We start from the raw sequence: 20,522 nt of genomic DNA, 5'->3' as shown, positions 1-20,522 counted from the left end.
ATAGAGCCAGGAGTAACCCCTGAGTGCTGCCGGGTGTGACCCAAACCCCCCCAAAAATAGGGGGACCATAGTGACAACACTGGATGTGCAGAGAGGTGCTCTGGAGGAGAACGAACAGCCTAAATCAGATAGTGCCTAGGAAGCAAAGGCCCAGAGAAACTAGGTCAGCCCCTTTTGCAGCAGCAGCACCCCAGTGTCTCTCCCAGTCAGTCCCCGCTAGGCTGCTAGGCCTGCACCCCTGAATTAGAACTAAAAGACCCCTTCAAACCCCCCAGACTTCCAACATGGGGATGGGAATCCATTGGGGCCTTGGCCTTGGCCGCTCTGGGTGGGTGGGCACTGCTGGAGGTGGGGTGGGGAGGGAGGATGGAGAGGGATGAGTTTGGGGGGTGGTCCCCCATCCCTGCCCGACGTGGCGCGACGCTTCTGCCGGGCAGCCAATGGTGGTGGCGGTGGCGGTGGCGCGCGCGGCCTCCGGCCAGCAGAGGGCGCTGCGCCAGGCGCCGCCCGCAGGAGCCCATAGCCGCGAGGAGCGCCCAGGCCGCGCCACGGTCTCCGCAGGTCGGTCCGGGGGCGCCTGCGGGCCCTGGGGGGGCGGGCACAGGCTTGGGGGTCTAGGGGGCGCCCCTGGGGGTCCCCCTCTTGCAAAGGGGCCGCGTGGCTCCGAGGTGCGCCCCCTGCCCGAGCCCGTGCACGCCGGCCTGGCCTTCTGGGCCTCTGGGGGGATGTCGATGGAGCTCTCTGGATTTGGGGGTGCAGCTCTCAGCCCCCCAAAGGTGTTGGGGGGCCCTGACAGTCGCTCTTCGGGGGCGGGGTGTGGTCAGGCCCCGGGATCCGCCGCGGTGCGCCTGCGCCCTGTCTCCCTCCCTCTGTCCCTCCAGGGATTTGCTCACCCTGCAGGTGGACGGAGGCCTACAAGGAGGAGGAGGCGCCTGCCCTCGAGTTTTCGGGGTTCATGGGGTTCCCAGGGGTCCCCCCGGCACTTGAGAACCTGGTGGACCCGCTTATGCAGAAACTGCGTGTATTGTGGCCTCCCCAGGCTTGGATTGAGCCTAACTGCACCAATCTGGGGTGGGGCCCAGCAGTTCAGTTCTTGGGGTTCTCCCCCTTTCTTTTTTCATTTTTTTTTACCCCCTCCTAATTTGGGGGGATTATTTTGGAGGGTGGTTTTTTTTGGTGTTCAGGGCTCACTCCTGGTTCTGCACTCCGGAGTGTGTCTTGGCAACACTTGGGGAGACATATGGGGTGCCCAAGATTGGGTGCATGCGAGGCAAGCACTTGAGACCCCTGTGCTGTCATCCACTGTCGTTTTTTATTTTATTTTCTCTTTTGGGGGAGCATACCTGGCGGTGCTCAGGGGTTACTCCTGGCTCTGCGCTCAGGAATCACCTCCTGGAGGTGCTTGGTGGGGGGACCATATGGGATGCTGGGGATCGAACCCGGGTTAGCTGCATACAAGGCAGACGGTCCACCTCGCTGTGCTGCTGTGCTGTCCTATCACTCCAGCCTCTCCCAGCGTCTTTATTTTTAGAACCTGGCTCCTGGCAAAGGAATGAGCACCCCCTCCCCTTGGTGCAGGCAGGGGGTCTCTGCCATCTGCTTATCTTGATTTTTTTTTATGGTGGAGCCACACCCCTGGAGTTGCTCAACGGTTTACTCAGGCCACTGTGCTCAGGAATTACGCCTGGTGGTGCTGGGGATTGGGGGGGACGGGGACCATATGGGATGTTGGAGAGGATAACTTAGCTCCAGCCTGCCAGTTTATCTTTTGCTGCTAGTGCTGAGAGGTTTCTGGCCTAGGGGGATGGGCAGGATGGAGGGCACCCCTCCCCTCTCATTCTTTTTCACTGCTGTCATTCTCTCTCCTGCCCTGAGATTGGTAAATCTTTGTACTACAAGCCCCTGTCTCAGCCACTTAAGCAAAGTTGTCCTGGGGAATTCTGCAGGAGGTGGGCTGCTTCTCGGACCCTGGCCCCAGCAGCTACCACCACCCACAGTCAACTTCTGGCCACAAGCAGGGTGACTGGTCGTAGGAAAACTAATTTGGATTGATTTATCAGGTTGCCAGATTGAGAGAATTAGCCACAAAGGAATGAATTTCCACTTCAGGCAGGAGCTTCTATTGATTTTTCTCCCCTGCCGACCAGTAACTGAGGAGATGGAGACACAGACTGTCCACTAGTTAGAGCTATAGTACTAGAGGGAGGGATGGCATTTGCTTGCAAACTGCCGACTTGAGGGTTCGATCCCTGGCACCTCCTGTGGTCCCCTGAGGACACCAGGAGTGATTCCTGAGTGCAGAGCCCAGAGTAGTAATCAAAACAAAACCCCCGAAATTCTGTCCAGACTGAGAGAAACAGAATTCCTCAAGTTGGGGGAAGCTTGTTTTCTTTAGCAAACGTATTTTCCTGACTGACACTCTTGGGATTGGAAGTAAAGTTTATATTCTCTAATGTGAAACACTGATAAGTTATGGGAAAAAAACCTTTAGGACACATTATTTATTCATTCATTTATTTTGGTTTTTGGGTCATACCTAGCGGTGCTCAGGGGTCACTCCTGGCTCTGTGCTCAGAAATTGCTCCTGGTAGGCTAGGGGGGACCACATGGGATGCCCAGATTCGAACCACCATCTGCCTGGGTCGACTGCTTGGAAGGCAGACGCCCTCCCGCTCTGGGCCTATTTATTTATTTGGGGGCCATACCCAGTGATATTCAGGGCTTACTCTTGGCTCTACACTTACGAATCACATCTGGTGGTGCTGGCGCGGGGGATACCAGGGGTTGAGCCTATGTTAGCTGTATGCAAGCTAGCACCCCACCTGATATACTGTCAGTCAGACTATAGCCTAGAGATACTCAGGGCTTACTCTTGGCTTTGGACTCAGGAATTAATTGCTTCCAGTGATGCTCAGGGAACCATATGGAATGCTGAGGATCAAACTTGGATTGGCCGTATATGAGGGAAGTGCCTTCCCTGCTGTACACTTTTTTCATTTGTACTTTTTTTCATTGTTTTGTTTGTTTGTATGTTGGGTCTTACCTGGGAGTGCTCAGAGCCTGGCAGGCTCTGGAGACCAGATAGGATGCCGGGGAGTGACCTGGGTTGGCTGCATGCTAGGCAAAGGCCCTCCCTGCTATGCTATTATTTGCCCCCCTCTTTCCCTGAGCTTTGGTTTTGGTTTTGGGCCACACCCGGTGGTGGCGCTCGGGTTATTCCTGGCTCTGTACTCAGAAAGAACCACCAGCCATCCGGGATTGGCTGTGTGCAAGGCAAATGCACTACCGCTGTGCTATCTCCTGGCCCATGAGCTTTTATTTATTTTTTTGTTTTTGGGCCATACCCGGTGACACTTAGAGGTTACTCCTGGCTATGCGCTCAGAAATCGCTCCTGGCTTGGGGGGACTATATGGGAGGCTGGGGGATCGAACCACAGTCCGTCCTAAGTTAGCACATGCAAGGCAAACGCCCTACTGCTTGTGCTACTGCTCCAGCCCCAGGAGGCTTTTATTTTATCCAGTGCTTGGCAAATGCTCTGGTCTCATCCTAGACACATCCCTGCATCTTCGGGGTTTAGGGTTTCCTAGCACCGCTGGGACAGTGGAACTGAGCATCCAACTGGATGGATCTTTATTCCCTCTCACCAACAGACTCTGTCGGTGACCTTTGCTTTGTTCCCTTCAGTACTGCATACCCTGCTCGCCTTCCTCTCCTTCCGGCCCCCCAACCCTGCTCTGCTGGCTCCAGAACCCCACAGTGTTCTGGGAGCCTCAGTGCCGACTCCAGCCTTGCCTTTTTTTTTTTTTTTGAGAATCACAACCAGCACACTCAGGGGTTACTCCTGGCTCTGCACTTAGAAATCGCTCCTGGCGGGCCCGGAGAGATAGCACAGCGGCGTTTGCCTTGCAAGCAGCCAATCCAGGACCAAAGGTGGTTGGTTCGAATCCCAGTGTCCCATATGATCCCCCGTGCCTGCCAGGAGCTATTTCTGAACAGACAGCCAGGAGTAACCCCTGAACACTGCCGGTTGTGGCCCAAAAACCAAAAAAAAAAAAAAAGAAATCGCTCCTGGCAGGCACGGGGTACCATATGAGATGCTGATAATTGAACCGGAGTCCATCTGGAGTTGGCCACGTGCAAGGCAAATACCCTACCGCTGTGCAATCACTAACAGCCCATCCAGCCTTGCTTTCAGTGACTGGGGTTGGGAGGTGACCCCCACGCTGTTTCTTCCTCGCACATGTCTTTTCCAGTTCAGCAGGGATGTGGCTCCAAAGTCCAGTCAGATGGGCTAAGGTGGGAGGGCACTGACCTTGCACACAACAGCTGACCCAGGTTGATCCTTGGCATCCTAACACCTCCAGGTGTGGCCCCAAAACCAAAACCAAACCCGCCCCCCAACAAAGAGAATTTCCTGGTCCCAAGAATAGAGGATGGGAACTTCCTTTATGGTTAGTAGAAATGTTTGATCATGGATCTTGTCTGGGGCCCTGTATTTGTCACAAAGCTCTCACTGAACATGGTCTGGGAGCGCAGACACCAGGAGCATTGGAATGTGTGGGAAACTCTGGCCTTCTGGAAAATTCCGGCAGCATGAAATCATGGGAGCTGGAGTGATAGCACAGCAGCAGGGCATTTGCCTTGCACTTGGCCAACTCAGGACATACCTGGGTTTGATCCCCGGCATCCAATATGGTCCCCTGACCCAGCCAGGCACGATTTCTGAGCACAGAGCCAGGAATAACCACTGATTGCTGCTGGGTGTGGCCCAAAAACTAAAAAAAAAAAAAAAAAAAAAAAGTAAATAAGTAAGAAAGAAAAGAAAGAAGAGAGAAAGAAAAGAAAGAAAGGGGCTGGAGAAATAGCTTGGAGGTAAGGTGGTAAGGTATTTGCCTTGCATGCAGAAGGTTGGTGGTTCAAATCTTGGTATCCCATATGAAAAGAAAGAGAAGAAGAAAGGAAGGAAGGAAAGAGAGGGAAAGGAAGAAAGAAAAGAGAAAGAAATAGAAAAGAAGGAAGGAAGGGAAAAGGAAAGAGAAAGAAGAGAGAAAGAAGGAAGAAAGAAAGAAAGAAAGAAAGAAAGAAAGAAAGAAAGAAAGAAAGAAAGAAAAGGAAGGAAGGAAGAAAGGAATCATGGAGGTGTTATATCACTTGGAGGGAGGGAGGGAGGGAGGGAGGGAGGGAGGAAGGAAGGAAGAAAGAAGGAAGGAAGCTAAGGAAGGAAGGAAGGAAGGAAGGAAGGAAGGAAGGAAGGAAGGAATCAATCATGGAGGCATTATTGTATCACTTGTACCAACAAGGATGATTGTAGAAGTTTGTATGGATAGTTCAGACTGTTCAGAGAGAATAACAGAGACAGCACCAAGCAGATCTGGTTTGGGGGTGTTTGTTTGTTTTAGCCTTTGGAGAGCCACGAGGGGCTAATGTTTCCTGGAGGTTATTGAGGAGCAGCTCATAAAATTGGGGTTAGGGACCAGAGTGATAGCACAGTGGGGAGGGCGTTTGTCTTCATGCTGTTGACCCAGGTTTGATTTCCTGGCATCCCATATGGTCCCCTGAGCACTGCCAGGAATAGTTTCTGAGCACAGAGTCAAGAGTAACCCCTGGGTGCCCCTGGGTGTGACCCCCAAACAAAACAAAAGAAACCCAAAGTTGGAAAACCAGGGGCTGGAGGGAGTGGGCTCATGCCCCAGGGACAACGAGGTGACTTGGGTAGTGTTGGGCTGGAAGCATCCAGGCCCTTCGCTGGCTTGCCTCATGTGGGCACCACCAGCCCCATGTGACTTTGCGCCTCATGTCGTTTCAGGTCCCCGCTCGCTCCCGAGGTGGATGTGCGCGGTAACATGTCCAGTGTGCCCCCGGAGAGAAGGAAAAGGCAGCAGCATATTAAGGAAGGGCTTCAGTTTATTCAGTAAGTGTCCAGCTTCCTGATCTCGCCCCAAGAACACTTCCGTGGCAGAAAGAAAACGGGAAAAGCGAGTTTTAGGGGAACAGAGAGCTTAAGATTGCTCAAGAGAGCTCGGGGTTCGAATACATGCATGCGTGACTGATCTCTGGCACTTCTCATGGGATGACATAGAATGAGACACAATGAAAAGGAAAGGAATGGAGCTCAGGGAGCCTGCTTGGGGCTGTGGGGTATGGCTCTTGTGAAAGAACTCCCCCGCAGGGGAAGTCCGCTCCAGGCTCAGGATATGCGCGTACCCAAAGAGACTCGAAGACCAGACTTGCTGTAATAACACGAGGGATTTTAATATCTCAGCATGCTGGAGACCGAATCTCATAACTCAGGACCGAGTAGAGAAGATTCGGCCCCCCTTTAGCATTCAGCAAAGCTTTTATAGGGTAAAAAGTCTATACATATCATGGGAACACACCTGCCAGGAAGGAGGCATTTCTCCTTATCTCCCGCCACAAAAGAAGTTATGCGTCAGAGCCCAGGAAAGAGGCATTTTGTTTTCCCTGTGTAACAGATGGGGCAGTGTTTGCCCCTGGGGTCATGTGCGTATCTTTGTCCTTCCCCTGACGGCATATGTCTAATTTAAAATGAGGGTCTTCCGCGAATTGTGGTGGTTAGTTCAAAGGAAGGGGAGTTAGGGAGTGGGGAGTGGGAAGGTTCCCAGGGAAAGGAAGGGGAGCTAGGGAGTGGGGGAGTGGAAAGGTTCCCAGGGAAAGGAAGGGGAGCCAGGGAGTGGGGGAGTGGAGGAAAGGGAAAAGTGGAAAGGTTCCCAGTGAGCTTGAATGAAGTGTAAATTAAGGCACTTTAAGGAATTAGCTTAGTTGGGATCTTTCTTAAGGCACTTAATTAAAGTGTAAATTAGGGAAGTTAGAGTGCTTAGCCGGGAGCTTTCTTTAGGAACTTAGAGAAGCTTAGGGCTTGGCTTAATTCTCTTAGGAAGTGCAAGTTAGGGAGGGTGCCTAGTTTTTTTCTTCTGTTTGCTATTTTCCAGTTCTTACTTATATTTATTATTTTCTTCACACCTTTTCATCCCCCACTTTTTTTTTTTGCACATAGCTCTAATCTTAGAGCATCCCTTCATTCTGCTGATATTGCTGTTTGAGAACCATTACATGGACTGTATTTATTCTTTGTTTCACAAAACTAACTAACTTATTTAAAATGCAGGGACCGAAAGTAAGCAGGAAGAATAGGATTATTAGGGGTCCTGTTAGAGTGGAGATAAGAGTTGTAAACCAAGGGGATCTGTTAAACCATCCCTCAAACCAGCCCTGATGAGAATCCCTTTCCAGTCTGCGTTTGTCTAATCTTTCTCTTAACTTTGCCATGGAGTCTCTGACGACTCCGGAGTGGTCTGCATAAAAAACAACATTCTTCCTTCAAGGCTGCACACATTCCTCCTTCTTTTAAAACAAGATATCCAGACCCCTTCTATTCTGGAGGACTACCTCTGATAGGGATGTGAGAGACTCTTCGAGCTTAGTGATGGATTGCTCTATTATTTCTAAGTCTGCATCCATTGCAGCACGCAGTTCAGTATAGTAGTGGGGCATTTGGACTAGGGCGGAGGTCCCAGTCCCAATTCCTGCTGCGACCCCCAAGCCTAGAAGGACTGCCAGTGTAATAGTTACAGGTTCCCTTTTCCAGCGAGCTCTTCTGTCAAACTCATTCACAAAAGACTCGCTATCATGGTACAAGAGTCTAGGGACTAGCTGGACTAAAATACAGTAATCCTGGAGATTGTTGAACACGCTGGTGGAGATGCATGGGGTGAGTCCCGTGTTACAGGCCCAAACCGTGTCTGGAGGGGGAACGAGGGTATCGCCCCCGTGTAAAGGATGATTGTAGGGTTGAGCTTGCAGAGGTGCTTTCTATCAGGGGGAACGGTTACCTAAACAGAGGCCCTGCCAGACACGGCAGCTAAGGTTAGCTTTCTGCTCCCTCCCCAGGCACATACAGAGGAACTTTCGCTTTCGTTAAAGGTTCTATTTTGGGGCAATTCCTTCATAGTAGGGGGGGCTTGAGGCGTAACAGAGCCAGCAAGATTGGGTGATATCAGAATTGGTTCGGTTTGAGTACCAAGAAGGCTCCTTCTATTAAGTTTAAAAGGCGGTTTTCCATCCCTGGGGGGCAGGGGCGTCTTTAGATTCATGAGTCTGGGTTGTTGGGTCCGAGTTTAGGGGCTGTGAGGAAGCAGGAGTAACAGGGACTAGTGTTGGCCTAGGCTTGGGTAAAGGCTGGGGTGTCCGTTAGGACGGGGTTGGGCCCTATTGGCTGAGAGGGAGGATTTTGAATTTTCAGTCTGAGTTTGAATTGTGAACCCCGGATCGGTTCCAGAAACGTAAAATCTCAGGCCCCACTGTTTTCCTTTTATCCAGCCGCCTTTTTCCTCCCTCCCTTTCTGCGTGAAAGTGATGTTTAGGGTGTCACCTTTACTACCTCTAAACTACTGTAATGAGGTCCCAGCTGGAAGAGGGGTTCCAATAGGCAGTGCCAGAGGTTTCACATCCCCATGCTTTACAAAAGAAACTTTCTATCCCCCCCACATCGGCGACCTTCCCTCTTAGACTGTTTTTCCCTGGGGCAAACATAGAACGATGCCTGCCGTAACTTTCTCTGCTTTGCCAAGGAACTGCACCCTGGCAGGTCCGGCTACGTACTGGCCCCTTAGTGTACACTCCCTGTGAGAGGGCTCGTTTCTGAAAGACGACTTTTTCCTGGGGAAACCGTTTCAGGTGACTCTTCCGGGATGTCCCATGCCTCTACACCAGCAATGAGGGCGCAAACCTCGGGGCGCAGTGGTGGCCACCAAGTATAACGGGGGGGGCCACCTTGGAAATGCTCCACACAGTGTCTCCAGCCTGGGAAATGACTTCCCAGGTCAGTGTCATAGGAGCGTGGGGGTTACCGCTCTGGGCAGAGGCGACGGCGCAGGCGAAGTTTAAGAGGATTATCAGTTGCTTCCACTTTCCATTCATCCTTAAGCTTTTCAGCAGGAGCTTTCTTTGTGTGTGACGCGTGGATCCAGGCAGCAATTCCGTCTACTTTCACAGCTGTTGGGGTGGTTAACAGTACTAAGTAGGGTCCCTTCCACCTGGGCTCGAGGGTTCCCACTCGATGACGCTAACAAGGACCCAGATCACCGACTTGGATCCCGTGTGGCACCGCAGGAGTCCCCAGGTAATAGAGCTTCTTTAATCTGGTCCCAGATCTGGGTGCGGACAGCCTCTAGAGCCTTAAGTGGATAAACAAAGCAGAGGGTGAGTGGAATCTAAGGCGGGGTCTAATACTCCGTCTGGTCTGGTCAAGGGGGGAGGTCCCCCAAAAAGGATCTCATAGGGAGTGAGCCCGAAACGGTCCGGGTGTGTTTTCGGGCTCTGAGGAGCGCAAAGGGAAGGAGGCCCAACCAGTCCTTCCCGCCGGTCTCAATAGCCAATTTTAGTGAGGGTCTCTTTTAGAGTTCTATTCATTCTCTCTACCTGGCCCTGAACTCTGGGGGGTCTATAAGCGCAAATGCAATTTCCAATTGGTCCCCAGCTGTTTGGGCCAGTCCCTGACTTACCTGGGCGACAAACGCGGGGCCCGTTGTCGGAGCCGATTACCTTGGGTATCCCGAACCGGGGCAAAATTTCTTCCAGAATTTTTTTCGTGACCACACTGGGCAGTTTCAGACTTTGTGGGGAAAGCTTCAACCCATCCGTGAGAAGGTGTCTATGAAGACTAGAAGATATTTATTGCCATACCTACCAGGAACGATTTCTGTGAAATCTACTTTCCAGAAGGACTCCCTGGTCTGTCTCCCCGCAGCCGTTTTCCTGGTTCTACGAGCGGGTGGTGGGCATTTGTTTAGAACACACAGGCTTTACAGGACTGGGTTACTTGTTCTGTTATAGTTCGTAGTCGGAGTACGTGATAATTGGAGGCTTTTACTAGTTCGCACAATTTCTTTTTTCCTAAATGTGTTAGGTGATGGATACTCTTTACATAGTATTCAACCTTCTTTATGATGGCAAAATGATTTGTTGTCTTTAGTTTTTTGCGATCCCATGGCAGTCAAATCCGCTGGATAATCCTTTTTCCTTTAGGCGTTTAATTTCCTCACAGTCTATAGGTGTGTAGTTTAGACTGAAATTATCTTTCTTTTGGTTGAGGGTTTCTTTCGTTGCTCACATAAGGCACAGGAGACAGTTCCTTGTGCGGCTTTCTTAGCAGTGTGATCTGCCATTCTGTTCCCTGCTGCCACGGGGTCCATTCTTTTTGATGTCCAGGACAATGAATAATAGCTACCTTTTTCGGCAGGTGTATGGGCTTTCCAAGAGAGCAAGGATTTCTTCCTTGTTCTTAATTTCCTTTCCCTGCAGCCGTGAGGAGTCCTCTTTGTTTGTAGATCGCGCTGTGAATGTGAGCGGTGGGAAAACGCGTATCTGCTGTCGGTGTAGATGTTAATAACTTTTCCCTTCTGCCAGCTCAAGGGCTTTTGTCAAAGCTTGTAATTCAGCTTTTTGTGCCGAAGTCCCCTCAGGAAGGCTGCTGGCCCATATTACTTGCTTCCCATCCACTATGGCTGCTCCGGCTTTTCTTTTTCCATCCATGATGAAGCTACTACCCATCTGTGTACCAATTCGGCGCCCCATGCCAGGGCAGATCTGTCAGGATCTCTCCGGGTTCCAGTTTCCTACAGCTAAAATGTCTGTGCATGAGTGTACCGGCTGGGATCCGTCTGTCTCCGGGAGCAGGGAGGCGGGGTTAAGAATAGCAGGCGGTCCGAACGTTTATACGGTCGTTTAGCAAGAGACTTTGGTAGTGAGTTATTCGGGCGTTGGTCAACCAAACGGTCAGGGAGGCTGCCTGACTATACTTTCTAATGCATGGGGAGCGACTATAACTACATGCTGGCCCAGAGTAAGTTTTGTCAGCGTCTTTTACCAGGAGAGCCACCGCTGCGATTACCCTCAGACATGACGGCGCAGTCCGCTTGCCACTGTGTCGAGTTTTTTTGACAAGTAGGCTACTGGTCTTTTCCAAGGTCCCAGGGCCATTGGGTTAGCACTCCCCGAGGGCCACTACCGCGGACGGTCGTGCCAAATACACAGGGTAAAAAGGTTTGGTTAGTATCCGGCATGGGCCAGGGATGGTGCTGTGAGTAGAGCAGTTTAATTTTTCAAAAGGCTTCTTGACACTCCTGTGTCCAAGCAAAGGGAGCTTGATCCGTGTAAGTGGATATCAGGGGAGCGGCTAGAGGAGGCAAACCCAGGTATCCAAAGTCTACACCGACCACCGGCTTTCCCCAGAAACTTCCCGGACCTGACCGTGGAGTCTTGGGGACAGGAATGGTAACTCTACTGTCTTTTTCCTGGCTTCTGTGAGCCACCTCTTGCGTCTTTCAGGACATACCCCAGGTATGTTACTTTCGTTGCGGCACAACTGAGCTTTTCTTGGCCGACACCCGGTACCGACACTAACTCACCCAATTCTTTTAGGAGTTTCTCTGGTTCCTTCTTCACACGCTTCCTTGGTGGATGCTGCCAGCAGGAGGTCATCAACATACTGAAGAATGGAGACTTGGGGTTCCGAGCCCTGAAGGGGGGCCAGGTCCCTATGGAGTGCCTCGTCGAATAGTGTGGGGGGAGTTTTTAAAAAAACCCTGGGGCAATCTAGTCCATGTCAGTTTGTCCAGTGTGTCCCCCTTCCGATCTCTCCACTCAAAAGCAAACATCAGTTGCTGCTGGGGTGTAATTGGAGACAGAAAAAAGCGTCTTTAAATCTAGCACTGTGTACCAAACCCGCTCCGTGGGAGGGTGAACTCAGTAAGATTGTAAGGGTTAGGCACAAGTGGGGATGCAAATCCTGGGCCCTTTTATTAACCTCCTTAAGTCTGTACTGGTCGGTAGTCCCAGTTGCCAGGTTTCTTCACCGGCAGCAAAGGCGTGTTCCAGGGAGATCGGCAGGGTACTAGAACTCCTTGCCTTAGCTATCAGCCTCTGGATGTGGGGACGGATGCCTTCCTTTGCTTCTTTACTCATTGGATATTGTCTCACCGAGAATAGGTGAGGCATGCGCCTTCAGCTCTACCACTATCGGGGGTACTTGTTTAGCCTTGCCAATTCCTGCCTGTTCAGCCCAGGACCTCAGGGGATTGGGTAAAGCCATTCTGAAGCAACTACTTCTCGCAGGCTTGTTTCATGGAGGCGGTATTCCGACCTCAGTCCGACTACCAGACTAGTCACAGGAGCTTCCACCAAAGTTACTTTCAGGTCCCTCAGGGGTAAACGGAATTTGGTGCCTTTAATTTGGTCGCAGCAAATCTCTTCCAAGGAGGGGGGCGGCAGGGCACTCTGGGATGACCAGGAAGGAGTGAGTATACTCGGACCCCTCCCAACGTCCAATTTTCTTTTGTTAGTCCAATGGTAGAATTTGCATGCCGCGTGGCCCCCACGATACCATGGTTCTTTTGTTCTAAATTTCCTAGAGGGGCCTGGTCAATACCGAATGTTCAGCTCCCGTGTCCACCAGGAAGTTGATGGGAGTCCCCTCTACTGGAAGCATTACCCTGGGGCTCGGGGTAGGGGGACCGAGCCCCGTCCCCCTCTAATCATCGAGAGCCAGGACCTTGTTCCTCCTGAGTTGCTTTTTGTCGGCACTTCCCCTTGCCCAGTGTCCTTTTTCTTTACAATGGTGCACACTGATCGTTTTTCGAGTGGACGGTCAAGTCCTTGTTTTCTTACAATGGGCACACTGATCTCTATCGAATGGACGATCTTGTCCCTCATCGGGGTTCTTCTGCCCTGTCGCCCAGGTGCCCTGTCTGCCTGCTTCTTTCTCTTTCTGCTATACTCTATCCCCTACTACTGGCAGCCAAATTCTAGTTAAATTTCTCTCTTGTCGGCGATCACGCCGTTCTCCTCTGTCCTCTTTATCTTTCTTTTCTCTTTCTTTTTCTCCTCCTCTGTTTCTCTCTTGTGGAACACTTTCTCTGCCTCCTTCACTAAGTCTCGCAACGAATAATCTTGAAGTCCCTCTAGCCTCTGTAGCTTACATTTTATATCTGTGGCTGGACTGCCCCAATAAAGGGCCATTGCTATGGCCGCGCCTGTTGTCCCTCTGAAGCTGGATCAAAAGGAGTGTACCTCCTATAAGCTTCCATTAGGCGTTCCAGGAAAAAACTCGAGGGCCGGTTCAACTGGACCTTGGACAACCTCTCTTACCTTAGCCAGATTCGTGGGGCGTCTTGCAGCCCCTCTTAGACCAGCAATGAGAGCCCGGCGGTAGACGGTGAGGCGCTCCCTACCTTCTGCGGTATTGAAGTCCCAGGTTGGCCTGGGTCAGTGGAAACCCTTGCATCTATGAGGTTAGGGAGATTAGTGGGAGTCCCCATCGGCCCCCCGGGGACGTTTTTCCTGGGCTTTCTAGGAGGACTCTTTCTCTTTCCTCTGTCGTGAAGAGGACCTGGAGCAGTTGTTGACAGTCGTCCCAGGGTGGGCTGATGCGAAAACATGAGAGACTCGAGGAGTCGCCGTCAGGGCAGAGGGATTATCTGAAAAGGTGGGGGTGCATAGTCTTCCAATTATATAGATCTGCCGAGAAAAAGGGCCAGTACTGTAAAGGGGGAAGCTGGTCATCTCCTGGCGGGGGCCCATTGCCGAAGGGGGAGGGCAAGAGACCGTGACTCGGAGGGGGCGAACAGGTTTCTGGTGAGCTGCGGCCCTTCCGCTCCGGGTTCCCCCTGCTGGTCCCGGTTCGCGTGACCGGCCGCCGGGGGTTGCCCCACAGCGACGTGTGGCACGTTTAGGGGTGTGCCGGCTGGGGAGAGGATTGAGGTTGGGAGTACGGATGGGGGGGAGAAGTCAAGAAGAAGATCATTGGTCTATCTCAGGGTAGAGGGGCGGGGGGAGCTGAAGGTCGGGGGGGAACAGGCAAGTTGGGCTCGGGGTCTGAGGCTACTGCCATTATAGTGGAAGTTGGCTCAGGGCGGCCAAATATCCAGGGCTTGACCCACACTGGTGGATTCTGGACGAGGTCCTGCCAGACGAGAATGTAGGGGGTATTTGGTCCGGGTGTCCCCCTTCAGACTGAAAAATGACCTTTCTTACTGCGGAAATAAGAGAGAGGTTAAAGACACCTTCTGGCGGCCAGCCGACTCCAAAGGTTGGCCATTCAGAGGTGCAGAAGGTCTGCCAGGGGCCCTTCCGTACCCCGACAGACAGATTGTGAGCCCTAGCTTTTACGTCAGTCCAGTGGTTAAGGGTTAGAGTCAAAGGAGTCGTCACGGTCTGTCCCATCTTAGTCCTAATTTCAAGGAAAACTGACACAGAAGTTACAATCAAGAGACAAATGACCCAGAACAAGCGCCGTTCCCGCGTTGCCCAAAGGCACTTCAAAGAGTCGGATGGCAGGGGCCTCCGCCGCCAGCCTAGTTCAATGAGGAAGCTATTCTCCTCGCGACTCTCCAGACCAGGGGGTACACCAGGCGTCCCTGGTCGTCCCGCTTCCTCCCGGGACGTCTCCCAGGGTGATCGGACGGTGGACACCCGGACACGTCTGTCTTTATCCACGAAACCTCAGACTTGCTGAGCGTCCGTAAAGCCGAAACTGCGATCGCGCCAAACCTCAGAGAAAAGTACAGCCAGAAGCAAACGAACCCAGACTAAGTAGACACAGACACAGACACAAGAGCTCACCTCCAAGTGGGTCTGGGGTCTCTGGGTGGTCGCAAATCTCCCGGCCGAGCCCCCAAATGAAAGAACTCCCCCGCAGGGGAAGTCCGCTCCAGGCTCAGGATATGCGCGTACCCAAAGAGACTCGAAGACCAGACTTGCTGTAATAACACGAGGGATTTTAATATCTCAGCATGCTGGAGACCGAATCTCATAACTCAGGACCGAGTAGAGAAGATTCGGCCCCCCTTTAGCATTCAGCAAAGCTTTTATAGGGTAAAAAGTCTATACATATCATGGGAACACACCTGCCAGGAAGGAGGCATTTCTCCTTATCTCCCGCCACAAAAGAAGTTATGCGTCAGAGCCCAGGAAAGAGGCATTTTGTTTTCCCTGTGTAACAGATGGGGCAGTGTTTGCCCCTGGGGTCATGTGCGTATCTTTGTCCTTCCCCTGACGGCATATGTCTAATTTAAAATGAGGGTCTTCCGCGAATTGTGGTGGTTAGTTCAAAGGAAGGGGAGTTAGGGAGTGGGGGAGTGGGAAGGTTCCCAGGGAAAGGAAGGGGAGCTAGGGAGTGGGGGAGTGGAAAGGTTCCCAGGGAAAGGAAGGGGAGCCAGGGAGTGGGGGAGTGGAGGAAAGGGAAAAGTGGAAAGGTTCCCAGTGAGCTTGAATGAAGTGTAAATTAAGGCACTTTAAGGAATTAGCTTAGTTGGGATCTTTCTTAAGGCACTTAATTAAAGTGTAAATTAGGGAAGTTAGAGTGCTTAGCCGGGAGCTTTCTTTAGGAACTTAGAGAAGCTTAGGGCTTGGCTTAATTCTCTTAGGAAGTGCAAGTTAGGGAGGGTGCCTAGTTTTTTCTTCTGTTTGCTATTTTCCAGTTCTTACTTATATTTATTATTTTCTTCACACCTTTTCACTTGCAGAGCAGAATGTGGGGTACCCTTCATGTCCCAGCACTGCCCCAAAGAGCAGTGATTGTGTCTGGGCCCAAAGCCATAGTCCAGTGGGGGAAGGTGCGTGCGTTGCATGCTGCTGACTCAGGTTTGATCTCCGGCATTAATAGGTTCCCACTCGCCCCCACCCAAGCCTTACTAGGCACTGAATTATTCATACTGAAGAGGAATCTTATATTTGTAAGGAGTGTAGGAAAACCTTTGAATCCCCTCATACCTTAGGAATGACAGCAGAATTCATTCTGGAGAGATACCTGAGGTATGTCAGAAGTGTGGGAAGATTTTTAATTCCTCCTCAGATCTTTTCACATATATGAAAATTTCCTTGAGCACCGCCAGGAGTGATTGCTGATTAGAGTTTTATGTGCTGGGGTCAAATCCAGGACCTCATACAAGCAAAACATTCTGTACCCAACAGCCACATCCTGGGGGGGGGGAAGCTGGAGTGGTAGCACAGTGAGGAGGGGGCTTGCCTTGCATCTGACCCACCTGGGTACCATCTCTGGCATCCATATGGTCCCTCTGAGCATCTCTGGGTATGATCCAAAAAAATCAAAAAATAAATAAAAGTAAAAGAGCCATGGAAAACCTGTTGTTTTCTTTTTTTTTTTTTCCCCAGTTGTTTTTATTTTTTTTCTTTCCATTTTTAGGATCACTCCCAGCAGTGCCCAGAACTTACTCATGGCTCTGAGCTCAGGGATCACTCCTGGAGGGCTCAGGGGACCTAATTGGGTGGCAGAGGGTGGAATCTGGGTGGGCCACGTGCCAGGTAAATGCCTTGCCCTCAGTGCTGTTTCTTCGGCTATGGGGAGCAGCACTTCTGCCCCGTTGGGAATTAGTGGTCTAGATGATTTCTGTGTGAACAGGACCTGATTGATCATGCCCAGTAACATGAATTTGTTTCTCTTCAGGTCACCGCTGTCGTACCCCGGGACACAAGAACAATATGCGGTAGGACTCTGGGAGGTCGGCTTAAAGGCTCCTCATCTAACAGGGCTGTCCTTGGAGGCCAAATCTGGCCCCAGGTCTGTCTTTGCCAATAAAGTTTTATTGGAACCCAGCAGACCTATTTGTTTATGCGGGGATCTTGCTTTCACAGCATTGGATAGTTGAGACAGAGTCCAAGGTCCACAGAGCGCCTGAACATGACCTGGACGATCACAGAGAAAGTCCAGTGACGCCTGAAATCGAGGGCAGTGTGGGCCCTCCCAGGGTGCAGGGCTATCTTCTCCTCTGTGGATATCATTGTAGGCACTCTGTCTTTGGAGCCCCTCAAAAATGACCAGGTGGGGCCGTAGCTGTAGCAAAGTTGGGAGGGCTTTTGCATTGTACACCTTCAACCCAGGTTTGATTCCCGGCATCCCATGGGGTCCCCAAGCCTGAGGAATTACTCAGGAGTGATTCCTGAGTGCAGAGCCAGGAGTAACATCTGAGCACTGCTTGGGATGGCCCCAAACCAACCAAAACAAAAAATAAAACCCTCCCCCCAAAATGGCCTTGTGCCTATGTTTAATTCATCTCAGTTGAAAATAAGTGAGACAAGGGACCAGAGTGATAGGACAATGGGGAGGGCACTTACTTACCTCGCATGTGGTCAAACTGGATTCGAATCCCAGCATCCCATATAGTCCCACAAGCACTGCTAAGAGCACAGCTGGATGTGGCTACCCAAAACATTAAAAATAGAAATACCAGTCAAAACCTTCTGATGTTCTGTGTGCCCTAGGATCTCCACTTCCCAGGAGTTTCCTGAGGCAGGGCGGAGAGATGAGTCCTGCTGGCCTTTTGCTAAACCTATGAGCAACTTTGCCCTGACAAGCTACTGATGAAGGCCCAGTTCATAAGTTTTTTTCTTTTGGGTTTTGACCCACACCTGATGATGCTCAGGGATAACTCCTGGCTCTGCACTCAGGGATCACTCAGGTGCTGAGGGGACCCTGTGGGATGCTGGAGATTGAACCAAGGTTAGATATGTGATGGGCAAATGCCCTGCCTGCTGTATTGCTTCTGATCTCCAGACCCACAACTTCTTACGCTTGTATTTTCAGGTTATTTATTTTTTTGGGGGGTGGAGGGAACCACACCTAGTGGTGCTCAGGGGTTACTCTTGGCTCTGTGCTCAGAAATTACTCCTGGCAGGCCTAGGGGACCATGTCGGAGATGAAACCTGGCCAGCTGCATGCAAGGCAGAGCCCTACCCACAGTGCTATCGCTCTGGCCCCTGTCAGGTTATTTCTTTGGAAGATTTAAGGTACAAAACAAACACAGTCTTTTCCCCAACCTCATTCTTTAATGAACTTCAAGCAACAACTTTGCCGTTTTTGTTTTCCCCAAGGTCTATTTACGGGCTCTTGTGAGAAATCTTTTTAATGAAGGAAATGATGCTTATCGGGAACATGATTTGAACAACTCAGTAAGCCAGTACACAGAAGCTTTGAATATTGCCGATTATGCCAAGACGGAAGAAATTTTAATCCCTAAAGAAATCATTGAGAAACTGCACATCAATCGTATTGCTTGCTATTCCAATATGGTGAGTCAATGAGATTTCCATTGTTGGCTTTGGGGCCATCCTTAGCTGTGCTCAGAGCACTGTGAGCGAAGGAGACTTAAGTCTCTTAGCATTTCCAGAAAGGAACCAGTGCAAGAAGGGCTGGACTACCTTGGGGCCAGAGTGATAGCACAGCGGGGAAGTGGTTTGCCTTGCAAGTAGCTAACCTGGGTTCGATTCCTGCATTCTTTATGGTCCCACATAGGGTCCCATACGGTCTCACCAGGAGTAATTTCTGAGTGCAGGGCCTGGAGGAACCCCTGAACATCGCCGGGGGTGGCCCAAAATAAGAACAACCTGGCTTAAAGTTGACTCTTGCACACCGGGATTGCCCAGAACTGGGCCATGCTGCTGCTCACTGAGATGTTTTGTTTGATTACCAGGGTTTCCATAAGAAGGTTCTAGAAGACTGTGATGCTGTCCTCGGTTTCAATGCCGGCAACTGCAAGGCCCTGTACCGGAAATCCAAGGCTCTGAGCGACTTAGGGAGATACAAAGAGGCTTATGACGCTGTGGCCAAGTGTTCTCTGGCCGTCCCCCAGGTACAGGCTTTCTCTGCCATGCTTGTGTTCAAATTTATCTCACTGGAAGAAACAGCCTTTTCCGAGCGGGGTTTTCTCTAGCTGACACTGGGCTCTAGTAGGGCACGAGCAAGTGTCTCCATAGGAAGAAAGTCAGAACCTTTTTTTACTTTTTTGTTCTTCTCAGTTAAATAGAGGGCCAGAGCAGGTGGCACAGTGGGAAGGGCATTTGCTTTGCATACTGCCAACCTGGGTTCAATCTCTAGCACCGTGTAGTGAGCCAGGTGGGAACCCTAATACAGAGCCAGGAGTAACCTCTGAGCACTGCTGGGTGGGGGCCCCCCAAACAACAACAACCCAAAAAAGAAAGAAAGGAAAGAATTGGGGACTGGAGAGATAGCATGAAGGTAAGGCGTTTGCCTTGCATGTAGAAGGTCGATGGTTCGGATCCCAGCATCCCATATGGTCCCCTGAGCCTGCCAGGAGTGATTTCTGAGTATAGAGCCAGGAGGAACCCCTGAGCATTGCCAGGTGTGACCCAAAAACCATAAAAAAAAAGAAAGAAAGAAAGAAAGAGAGAGAGAGAGAGAGAGAGAAAGAAAGAAAGACTGAAAATGAAAGAAAGAAAGTGAGAGAGAGAGAAGGAAGGAAGGAAGGAAAAGGAGGGAGGGAGGAAAGAAAAGAGAAAGAACGAAAGAAGAAAGAAAGAAAGAAGAAAGAAAGAAAGAAAGAAAGAAAGAAAGAAGGAAGAAAGAAAGAAAGAAAGAAAGAAGAAAGAAAGAAAGAAAGAAAGAAACGAAAGAAAGGGAGAAAGAGAGAAAGAGAAAGAAAGGAAGGAAGGAAGGAAGGAAGGAAGGAAGGAAGGAAGGAAGGAAGGAAGGAAGGAAGGAAGGAAGGAAGGAAGAAAGAGAAAGGAAGGAAGGAAGAAGGAAGAAAGGAAGGGAGGGAGGGAAGAAAAGAGAAAGAAAAAGAAAGAAAGAAGAAAGAAAGAAGAAAGAAAGAAAGAAAGAAAAAGAAAGAAAGAAAGAAAGAAAAAAGAAAGAAAGAAAAAGAGAGAAAGAAAGAAAGAGAAAGAAGAAAGAAAGAAGAAAGAAAGAAAGAAAGAAAGAAAGAAAGAAAGAAAGAAAGAAAGAAAAAGAGAGAGAAAGAAGAAAGAAGAAAGAAAGAAAGAAAGAAAGAAAGAAAGAAAGAAAGAAAAAGAAAGAAAGAAGAAAGAGAAAGAAAGAGAGAAAGAAAGAAAGAAAGAAAGGAAGAAGGAGGAAGGAGGAGGAGGAGGAGGGAGAGAGGAAGGAAGGAAGGAAGGAAGGATGGATGGATGGATGGATGGATGGATGGATGGATGGATGGATGGATGGATGGATGGATGGATGGATTCAGGACCAGAGAGAGTGTAGCAGGCAGGGCATTTACCTTGCATGCAGCTAACCCGGGTTCGACCCCTGGTACCCCACATAGTGTCCCCCCAGCACCGTCAGGAGTGATTTCTGAGTGCAGAGCCAGAGTTATGCCTGAGAATCGATGAGTGTGGCCCCCAGACCCTCCAATAATAAACAGTGAGCTGCCCCTTCTCACTCTTTCTAGGATGAACATGTAATCAAATTAACTCAAGAGCTGGCGCAGAAATTGGGATTTAAGATAAGGAAAGCATACGTGAGAGCTGAGGTAAGTCGCATTCCCGGCCACACTCCCAGACACCCTCGTTTCAGCTTGTTCAGGCCCCGGCCGTAGGGTCTGTCTCGATGGGAGGGAAATTATTTCTTCTTTCTTTCAGCTTTCACTGCAGTCTGTGCCCGGCGACGGGGCTGGCAAGGTAAGGGCATCTTCTCAGCATCTTGGTTTTCAGAAAGGGCACCAAAGAGAACAATGGGGGTGGGGAGGAG

General features: G+C 50.6%; 1 protein-coding gene across 1 annotated transcript in view; it reads left to right on the top strand.

Moving 5' to 3' along the window:
* Positions 1-516: 516 nt before the first annotated feature.
* ZC3H7A (zinc finger CCCH-type containing 7A) overlaps positions 517-20,522 on the top strand; it is a 40,587-nt gene continuing 20,581 nt past the window's right edge. Inside the window, exons 1-7 of the mRNA XM_049768442.1 lie at positions 517-561; positions 5,808-5,912; positions 16,482-16,521; positions 17,906-18,103; positions 18,505-18,663; positions 20,224-20,304; positions 20,414-20,452. Of these exons, the coding sequence (XP_049624399.1) occupies positions 5,845-5,912; positions 16,482-16,521; positions 17,906-18,103; positions 18,505-18,663; positions 20,224-20,304; positions 20,414-20,452 (585 nt within the window). The 5' untranslated portion in view covers positions 517-561; positions 5,808-5,844. The remainder of the gene's footprint in view (positions 562-5,807; positions 5,913-16,481; positions 16,522-17,905; positions 18,104-18,504; positions 18,664-20,223; positions 20,305-20,413; positions 20,453-20,522) is intronic.

The sequence above is a fragment of the Suncus etruscus genome, chromosome 2, assembly GCF_024139225.1.
Source record: "Suncus etruscus isolate mSunEtr1 chromosome 2, mSunEtr1.pri.cur, whole genome shotgun sequence".
Classification (NCBI taxonomy): Eukaryota; Metazoa; Chordata; class Mammalia; order Eulipotyphla; family Soricidae; genus Suncus; species Suncus etruscus.
Note: the sequence above shows the minus strand (reverse complement) of the source record. Positions and strands in the feature narration are given on the sequence as shown.